General features: G+C 41.8%; 3 protein-coding genes across 3 annotated transcripts; 1 reads left to right on the top strand and 2 right to left on the bottom strand.

Moving 5' to 3' along the window:
* Positions 1 to 200: 200 nt before the first annotated feature.
* On the bottom strand, positions 201 to 1,643 carry LOC126056183 (uncharacterized). Its single transcript, XM_049848322.2, has 3 exons — positions 1,500 to 1,643; positions 946 to 1,025; positions 201 to 416 (listed from the first exon to the last, which is right to left on the bottom strand). Exons 1-3 carry the CDS (start codon positions 1,585 to 1,587, stop codon positions 249 to 251), a joined length of 336 nt encoding a protein of 111 aa, XP_049704279.2. The 5' UTR covers positions 1,588 to 1,643; the 3' UTR covers positions 201 to 248.
* Positions 1,644 to 1,819: 176 nt separating this feature from the next.
* LOC110383383 (uncharacterized) lies at positions 1,820 to 4,242 on the top strand. Its single transcript, XM_064042825.1, has 3 exons — positions 1,820 to 1,933; positions 3,032 to 3,114; positions 3,818 to 4,242. Exons 1-3 carry the CDS (start codon positions 1,846 to 1,848, stop codon positions 3,983 to 3,985), a joined length of 339 nt encoding a protein of 112 aa, XP_063898895.1. The 5' UTR covers positions 1,820 to 1,845; the 3' UTR covers positions 3,986 to 4,242.
* Positions 4,243 to 5,721: 1,479 nt separating this feature from the next.
* LOC110383384 (uncharacterized) lies at positions 5,722 to 8,600 on the bottom strand. Its single transcript, XM_049848320.2, has 3 exons — positions 8,492 to 8,600; positions 7,401 to 7,480; positions 5,722 to 6,286 (listed from the first exon to the last, which is right to left on the bottom strand). The coding sequence occupies exons 1-3, from the start codon at positions 8,583 to 8,585 to the stop codon at positions 6,125 to 6,127; spliced, it is 336 nt and encodes a 111-aa protein (XP_049704277.2). The 5' UTR covers positions 8,586 to 8,600; the 3' UTR covers positions 5,722 to 6,124.

Here is an 8,600-nt window from a genome sequence, read left to right as displayed (position 1 = left end):
AGTCAGTACGAGTCTGACTCTATTGCTCTAACCGCAGAGGAATTTCCGACCTCCCCTTGTAAGTGTGAGAAATTGGACATGGTGACAAAATTGGTAGGCACATTTTTTTACGAAAAGAAATAATAATTATGAAGATGAAAGATCTTTAAAATTGGTAGCATCGAACTTGCAAATATTTTTTTTTATGAAAAGAAATAATAATAATTATGAAGATGAAAGATAGGATCTTTTGGGGTACTGGACAGGGTTTAGACTACACAGAACACGGTCACGGTGACAGTAGCTGGAGTGAGCACACTTCCCACACGGCGAATCAAGAGTTTATCTATGCTGATGAACTGGGTCTGAGGTGGTACATCTCCGTCACATACTTCTGCGATCGCACCCGATACTCCATTCACGCATTGGGGTATTGCCTGCAAAAGAAACATGTGCATTGCTTTAGGTTCAAAAGTCCTGGCAATTTGTCTTCTAAAATGTATCGGATTTCGCGGGTGATTTGGTTGAGAAGGTCAAATAGGCAGTCGCTAAATTAGTTTTGACTGGTATTGTACTCTTCGCTGGACCATCTGTTACTATTACTGTTACAGCCTTTTTATCGTCCCACTGCTGGGCTGCGGCCTCCTCTCACACGGAGAAGGATTGAGCGTTAATCACCACGCTTGCTCAATGTAGGTTGCTGATTTCAGATACAGTCTGTCTAGTCCAGGATTCCTCAAGATGTTTTCCTTCACCTTTTTATCTGTCATTGTGTCCAAAATATACTTAGAAAGTACATACAAACTTAGAAAAGTTGCCTGACCTGGAATCGAACCCACACCCCCATACTCGAGAAGTTGGTTCTTTACCCACTAGGCCACCACGACTTCTGCTGGACCATCACAGTTGGGACCTGTTCTCAGTGTTCTGCGTGTAAAAATGATTTTTTCGAGCCGTTATACTTACTGGTATGTTAACAATCCATTCACGGACATAGGGTTTCAGGACAAGTTCTTGCAGTTGCACTGGATAGCCAGTCGGTGAACCTGGTAGGGAGTAAAAGATACTTATTTAATTTCTACCACACTAAGGTTGCCCGTCCACGCCGTCAGACTTTTGTATCGGCCGAATTTTAGTAGGATTTTCTGAACAACTTTTTGTACCGACGATTTGACATACATATGTACCTACGTAATACGTTGCATGGATGGAAATGGCTGGCTTTATTCTTCAATAAGTTGTTGCAAGAGGAAACAATACCGGACGAGTAGTGCAATAGTTTCCTGGCGTGGTGCCAACATTTGAGAATTAGGATGATATGTGGATTGCAACAACTATAGGGCAATAAAGCTAATGTAACTTAGTACGATAGTGTGGGAGAAAGATATTGAAAGGAGGCTTAGACAGGAGAGTTTACACACAAAATCAATTCATTAAGTCATGACAACCGACACACAAACTCCGATCGACTATCACGATTGGTTAATTGCCAAAGTGGTCAATTATAAAAAAAATCTCACCGATTTCTGCAGGACTGCATGCGTTTTGTCCTTGCACGCCTAATGCAAGTGCGCAAACGATGACCACAATACTTGTAACTGAGATCATTTTGTCCTACTAAGTGTACCCAAGATACCGAAAACCCAACGCTTTATATACCCGTTTATGGAAAATCATTATTAAAAACGAATTCTAAATTCATATAATTGAATTTCACAGGTCTTAATTAGAGAGCAAAACGAATTGCGCATGAGTGCCAAATTAAGGGCGTGTTAGTAATTAAAATTATTTGTTAATTATGTCGCTGTTTTGCCGTATATAAGGCATTGAATTTTTCAGTATCTTGGGTACACTTAGCTGGACAAAATGATCTCAGTTACAAGTCTTGTGATCATCAGCTGCGCACTGGCCTTAGGCGTGCATGGACAAAACGTGTGCTCGGAGGCGCAATACCGTAAGACTTTTTAAATTGTTTCTTGCCGGAACGGGTTTTCTACCATCACATATTTTATAGTGCGGTAGACTGCACTTCAGTGGTAACTGTCATGCACCTTAACTCAATAGTAATAAGTACGCTTTTCCTATAAAACTGTTACCACTGACCTGAAGTTGACTGTACTACCCACGGAGGAAGAAAAAATAGCGCAGATGCCATAAGGAAGACAACTCAGGCGCCTTCTTGTAGGCCAAGCAACGTAAGGTAGACGTTATTATTTAAATAAAACTACTTTTACAGCATCCATGGTCACGGGCAGACTCTGCCCGTGACCATGGATGCTGTAAAGGATCCGAAACGTCGGGATTAAATAATATAATATAACCGCGATAAAATCCGTAAAAGTAGTTTTATTTAAATGTCTAATATTCGCGTAAGTGTCAGAAATCAATAGACGTTATTAGTTACTAGAGCTAACTGCAGTGCAGACAATGTCCCACCTAATCGCATGTCCACTGTGCCCTGAAACTTGCTCGCGGGAGGACTTAATGAGCGCATCCGGCCGTGCTCTCGCTGTGGCGGCATATTGGGCTGACATAGTGTAGTCTCAATATATGACATGTCATCGACAAAAAAGAAGAACTAGAGCTAACGTTACGTTCCGTTAAAATCAAAACCAATCTGTCAAAGCCTCGTCTTGATTGATTGGTGATTTAATTTTCAAAATAATGGGTGGGTTCCATAGATGGCGTGTAAGGACGGAACTAGTATCTTTCCTCGTCGGTCGTTAGATTTTGCATTGACATCTACACTGGTCATTTTATAGACCGTCATTTACTATAGGGGACATTTGATGATTTTTAACGACGTCAAAAATCATCAAATGACCCCTCCCGCTGTGGGTTAGCAGCGGTGAGGGAGTGTCAGACTCTTACTGACTAAAAACCGTTTTGTTCCGTCATAGGCCTTTTATGTACCAGGGCCGCGGTACCTACATCTTTCAAACAACCCGCAGAACCATATGTATCTTTAAAAAACTTTGTATCTTTAAAAAACTGACAGCTGTCAACTACACAAAAGACGCGGTAGCACTGTACTTTGTTTGCTTCCTTACAGAATATATACCAACGAATCACCCCGTGAAGCTATTACCAGTACACATGGATCCCTACGTTGCCGACTATAATGTCAGCATACCAGTAAGTACCTACACCTGGCCGCTTGTCCAGTCATTTTTCAGTCTTAAGTCTGATGCAACTGAATTCCAGTGTTTTGCACGGAGCTACTGCCTATCTGACTATCGCAACATAGAACCTTAATGGTTCTTATTAGGTACTTACTAGCTTCTGCCAGCGGTTTCACCCGCATCCCGTGGGAACTACTTCCCGTACCGGGATAAAAAGTTCCTCGATAAATGAGCTATCTAACACTGAAATAAATTTTCAAATCCACCAGTAGTTCCTGAGATTAGCGCTTTCAAACAAACAAACAAACTCTTTAGCTTTATAATATTAGTATAGATACACTAACAATATACTTACTAGATGCTTTCCTGCGGTTTCACCCGCGTCCCTGGGGAACTTCTTCCAAACAGCAGACAAAAATGTTTCCTATTTAATCTAGCTTACATAGATACATATTTCCCACTGGGGTTGGCTTCCAGTTACATATCTATACTAATATAGTAAAAAGGATTTATTTGTATGAACCCTAAAGGCTTCGAAAAAACTGATTTAGGAAATGTTTGCGTTGTTTGAAAGCTACACAACTCTCCGACTGACATAGGCTATATGTTGTCTGGTTATAAGCAGAATTGCACCCGGGACGTAATTGAACCCGCTGGAAAACAGCCAGCTATAAATATACACTGACGTTCTTAGTTCAAAACATGATCTTTTGCAGCCTATACCCGAATGCGTCAAAGGAGTCTCAGGTTTACACGCAATAGTTTGCGACAATGATCAGCCGCCTAACACCACCTTCGTCAATTGGAACACTCTCATAGTTCACCGTACCGGAAGCCTGGCCGGCAAAGGAGTGGTTTATATTACAGCCTACTGTATTGAGTGATAAATCTTGCCCACTACCCCTAAACTTGATCTTTTCTCTTCATTTCATTTGTTATGGTGAGTCCTGAGTGAGCGATCTGACAACAAACAGTCGATTTCCAACGTCTGTCTATCAAAGTGGTCAGCATCTATCAATTGGCCAACATCTCTAAACTGTAATGGCCAACATCTGTCATTTGTTGTGGCCAACATCTGTCATTCGTTTTTGCCAACATCTGTCATTTGTTGTGGCCAACATCTGTCATTCGTTGTGGCCAACATCTGTCATTCGTTGTGGCCAACATCTGTCATTTGTTATGGCCAACATCTGTCATTCGTTTTTGCCAACATCTGTCATTTGTTGTGGCCAACATCTGTCATTCGTTGTGGCCAACATCTGTCATTTGTTGTGGTCAACATCTGACATTCGTTGTGGCCAACATCTGTCATTTGTTGTGGCCAACTTCAGTCAATTGTAGTGGCCAACATTTGTCAATTCGCTTTGAATTCTTCGTGATCTGCTCACACAGGATGCACCCTTACACGACGGGCTTTTAATTTTCCTTTTAGCAAGGAATGACGTTTTTATGCCAGTGTCAGTACATTTTATAACGTACGTCTGTACGTTTGTACGTCTTAGAACTGATCTATGGTAATGACTAGTACTAGCAAAATGTTTAAACAATAAATTACGATTGTAATTGAAGCAAAGTGATCGCTGTTGTTGTTCTTTGTGATAAAAGTATTTTGTTTTCAATAAAATAACAAGTTTTAATTGCCTGTCGTAAAGTGTTCAATTGTAATATATATTTTATTTTTTTCTCAGTATATTGTATCTATAAATGTCAAAAACTATTTTTGTTTTTATTTGTTACATCTTTTATTATTTGTTTATTAATTTTGTATCAAGAACCTTCTTATACCTATTGAGATACCTTTAATGTACAATTTGTAAGGTTTGTATACATGTAAATTATTAAACCAAGTGTACGTACATTTAAATCTAAAACATCGTCTAAGAGCTCTTCCTGATCGCTGCCAAACGGGAGTGTACCCAATAGGCTGGTAGCTTTGCCTTGTTGCATGGCAATGCTTAGCCTCAAATATAGGTTCCAGGGTAACCGGATGCCGCTGTGTACCAGTGTTTTACAAGGAGCGACTATCTATCTGACCTGAACCCAGTTCCCTTGGCAACCTGATACCCCTTTGTAACTTACATACCAATAGTAAGATTGACACCCACGGACCGACCGCGCCAATTCTTGCTTAACCTTATGATCGATCAATCCGTGCGGGTTTGACTTAGCCACGACTCCACGAGCTCTTCTTTATATAGTAGGTAAGATAAAAAGTCGTGGTGGCTTAGTGGACAAAGAACCAACCTCTCGAGTATGAGGGCGTGGGTTCGATTCCAGGTCAGGCAAGTACCAATACAACTTTTCTAAGTTTTTATGTACTTTCTAAGTATATCTTAAACACTAATGACTGTGTTTCGGATGGCACGTTAAACTGTAGGTCCCAGCTGTCATTGAACATCTTTGGCAGTCGTTACGGGTAGTCAGAAGCCAGTAAGTCTGACACCAGTCTAACCAAGCATATTGGGTTGCCCGGGTAACTGGGTTGAGGGGGTCAGATAGGGCAGTCGCTCCTTATAAAGCACTGGTCCTCAGCTACATCCGGTTAGACTGGAAGCCGACCCCAACATAGTTGGGAAAAAGGCTCGGAGGATGATGAGGTAAGATAAAAAAACAAATTCGCTTTTATAGTTCAAGCATTTTATTCAGAAAATTATAATACATATTCAAACCAAACACCGTAACCAAAGAAAATTCAAGGACCAAATGTTTTGGCTGCTTCATAAGGCTTTACCTATGAAGAACAAAATGACTAGCGGAGGTGCCATAACGGAAAATTGTCAAAGAAAGTTGCGCGCCAAAATGCAATGAGCTGCGGACAAGGAGCGTTACTGTTTTCGCCCTTCAGAGACCCGTACCTAAATTTTTTGCAACATCAAAAATCGTTGACAGAGGTCTCAAAGAACCCGAACGCCTCGTTAGTTCACTCGTAAGTTAGTTTTGGACATGTTCAACGTACGAATTTGAGCTAGAAGAAGGCGCTTGACCTACCGCATTATGGCATCTCCGCTCATGTTTCCTTGGGTTTACCTATTTCTGCAGTAAACTATACCATCGACCTTGCCAACGCCTTGCAGGTTACCAGGACGGTGTATCAAAAGAGTGTTCGCGTCGACGAAGTGGGCCACAGCTTTCACGTCATTGTCGCATATCGTTGCATGCACGCCTGCTATATCTGTGCATGGAGCCTGTAAGAAAAATTTTTTTTTTGGTTATTTCGAAGTTATGAAATTTCGCTGCTATTGGAGCGAAAGGTAGTGTCAAACTCCCAGAGACAGGCAGCTGACAAAAGTTTTCAGTCGGTCTGATACCGGCCAAATACCAAATCTTTGTAAAGTGCGTACTATCATTGATTCTATACTGATTCATGAGCCCAAACAAACTATTGATCGACTAAAAGTTTGTGGTGTGTGCGAGTACTCATATTCTGTAGTGTACCACCCACGTATGTTCCTTCTGGAACCATCGGTGTTCCAGATTAATTATATAGTGTTATTGTAGGAACCAGGCACACTACTGGTTCGCATGAAGAACCTCGTTCTAGTGTGTTCATTGAGTTTAAGGTCTCCCCACATGTACCTATCGAAGCGAAATCGGTTTAAGCCGAGTCGCATACACACCACACTACACGATTTATCGCTTTAGTAATACACGGCTCGTTATCGTATAAACGGCTCGTTTCGCCATCGGCCGGCGTCGCGACGCGTCATCCAAGCTGAGCCGATGCGAAAGGTGTTAGTAACACCCTTATTACGTATACATAAAGCCTTTTTGACCAGTGTTAGGGGAGACCCTTAGGGATGATTTATATTAGGCCGGGCCGTGACCGGGCTTTTACGAAATTCTAAAGACGAGCGTCGTTTGTGGCCCGAACGGGCTACGGATCATGCACGGTGTAATATAAACTGCTTCATACAAAATGTATAGTTATCGGCACGAATCTTGAGCTCTGACCTACATCTACGCAGAAGTAATTTATTGGGTCCCTTTTGTGGTATGAAGTGCGGAGCGGGGGCGGGCTAAAGCGGTGATTGGCCCGCAGTGCATCGCGTCATAGCCGTCACTCGGGATTGGTTCTTTGCTAATAAATTACTTCTGCGCAGATGTAGGTCAGAGCCCAAGATTCGTGCCGATAACTATATGTAACGTTTCACATCCGTGCCCCGTACGAGCCACGTATACGGCACGCCCCGGACACGGCCCGGCCTAATGTATCCCTTAGCCGTAAAGCAAAACAATGAGAAAAATAACATGAAAAACAAGGAACGGAAGCAGAAACATGATAAAGAAGTGTGTACTTACGGTTATGGCAATACTCCAGTCGGGGACATTGGCGGTAAGTTCAACAGTGTCGAAAGGCATTTCATCATCTGCCTTTTCACCTAGAATAATGCAAAATAATTTCTTTTATACTCTATCCACGGAAGCAAGAGCTAAAAGGTAAACAAAGAATGACATTTTTTCAAGATGGCGGTATAACCCGACCGATGACAAAATCACAGATACTGCGAACATTTTACACAAAAATGTGACGTTTTGTCATCGGTCGGGTTTGTATAGAGTATAGTAACCTTGCTTGATAGCGGTATAGGACCTTATCATGCTAGCGGATTGCGAGCGTCTTCAAAGCGGAACGGACGCGCAACGAACACGCCGCGCATACGCAGCGAATTCGTCGCGAAAAGCAGTGTTTTATTCGTTTGCAAGAAAACACAAAGTAGTCGCTCTCTTCCGTTCGATTTTTGTTTGAATCCATTTTGTTACCGAGTGTATTGCACGTCGTTAATTTGCTACAAACACAAGGGACTACAATTCAAGAGAATTTCCGTTGTTTGTAATGACTGACTCTTAGGTAAATGGTGTTCAAATTCTCGCACATGTTTAATCTATTTACTTTGTTAGAATTTTTATTTTAACGTATTTTATTTTTTCTTTGTGCTAATCGACATATATTAACGTCATCATCATCTTCCAAGCCTTTTCCCAACTATGTTCGGGTCGGCTTCCAGTCTAACCGGATGTAGCTGAGTACTAATGCTGTACCAGTATATTAACGTATTTATTAACTTAATGTGACACCAATGACTGTGTTTAACAATGATGGCACGTTAAACTGTAGGTCCCGGCTGTCATTGAACATCCTTGGCAGTCGTTACGGGTAGTCAGAAGCCAGTAAGTCTGACACCAGTCTAACCAAAGGGTATCGGGTTGTCCGGGTAACTGGGTTGAGGAGGTCAGATAGGCAGTCGCTTCTTGTAAAGCTCTGGTACTCAGCTGAATCCGGTTAGACTGGAAGCCAACCCCAATATAGTTTGGGAAAAATGCTCGGAGGATGATGATTAACTTAATGTGATGATAAGGTACGACACACTTTGTTTATTTACAAAACTTACCGAAATCTGCAGTAGTGCATTGGTCTGCGTCTCCTTGCGCGAGTGCTAAGGTAAGTGCGCTAGCGATGAACACAATACGAGTAACTGATATCATTTTGTCCAGCTAAAT

This window comes from Helicoverpa armigera, chromosome 30 (assembly GCF_030705265.1).
Source record: "Helicoverpa armigera isolate CAAS_96S chromosome 30, ASM3070526v1, whole genome shotgun sequence".
Classification (NCBI taxonomy): Eukaryota; Metazoa; Arthropoda; class Insecta; order Lepidoptera; family Noctuidae; genus Helicoverpa; species Helicoverpa armigera.
The sequence above is the reverse complement of the archived record's forward strand: the minus strand, read 5'-3'. Positions and strand labels throughout refer to the sequence as shown.

Coding starts and splice junctions, on each gene's coding strand:
- LOC126056183 (XM_049848322.2), bottom strand. CDS start 1,587: ATGATCTCAGTTACAAGTATTGTGGTCATCGTTTGCGCACTTGCATTA. Junction 1,026..1,499: donor ATGCAGTCCTGCAGAAATCG/GTGAGATTTTTT, acceptor ACTCCCTACCAG/GTTCACCGACTGGCTATCCA. Junction 417..945: donor AATGGATTGTTAACATACCA/GTAAGTATAACG, acceptor TTTCTTTTGCAG/GCAATACCCCAATGCGTGAA.
- LOC110383383 (XM_064042825.1), top strand. CDS start 1,846: ATGATCTCAGTTACAAGTCTTGTGATCATCAGCTGCGCACTGGCCTTA. Junction 1,934..3,031: donor GTGCTCGGAGGCGCAATACC/GTAAGACTTTTT, acceptor GCTTCCTTACAG/AATATATACCAACGAATCAC. Junction 3,115..3,817: donor ACTATAATGTCAGCATACCA/GTAAGTACCTAC, acceptor GATCTTTTGCAG/CCTATACCCGAATGCGTCAA.
- LOC110383384 (XM_049848320.2), bottom strand. CDS start 8,585: ATGATATCAGTTACTCGTATTGTGTTCATCGCTAGCGCACTTACCTTA. Junction 7,481..8,491: donor ATGCACTACTGCAGATTTCG/GTAAGTTTTGTA, acceptor GCATTATTCTAG/GTGAAAAGGCAGATGATGAA. Junction 6,287..7,400: donor ACTGGAGTATTGCCATAACC/GTAAGTACACAC, acceptor TTTTTCTTACAG/GCTCCATGCACAGATATAGC.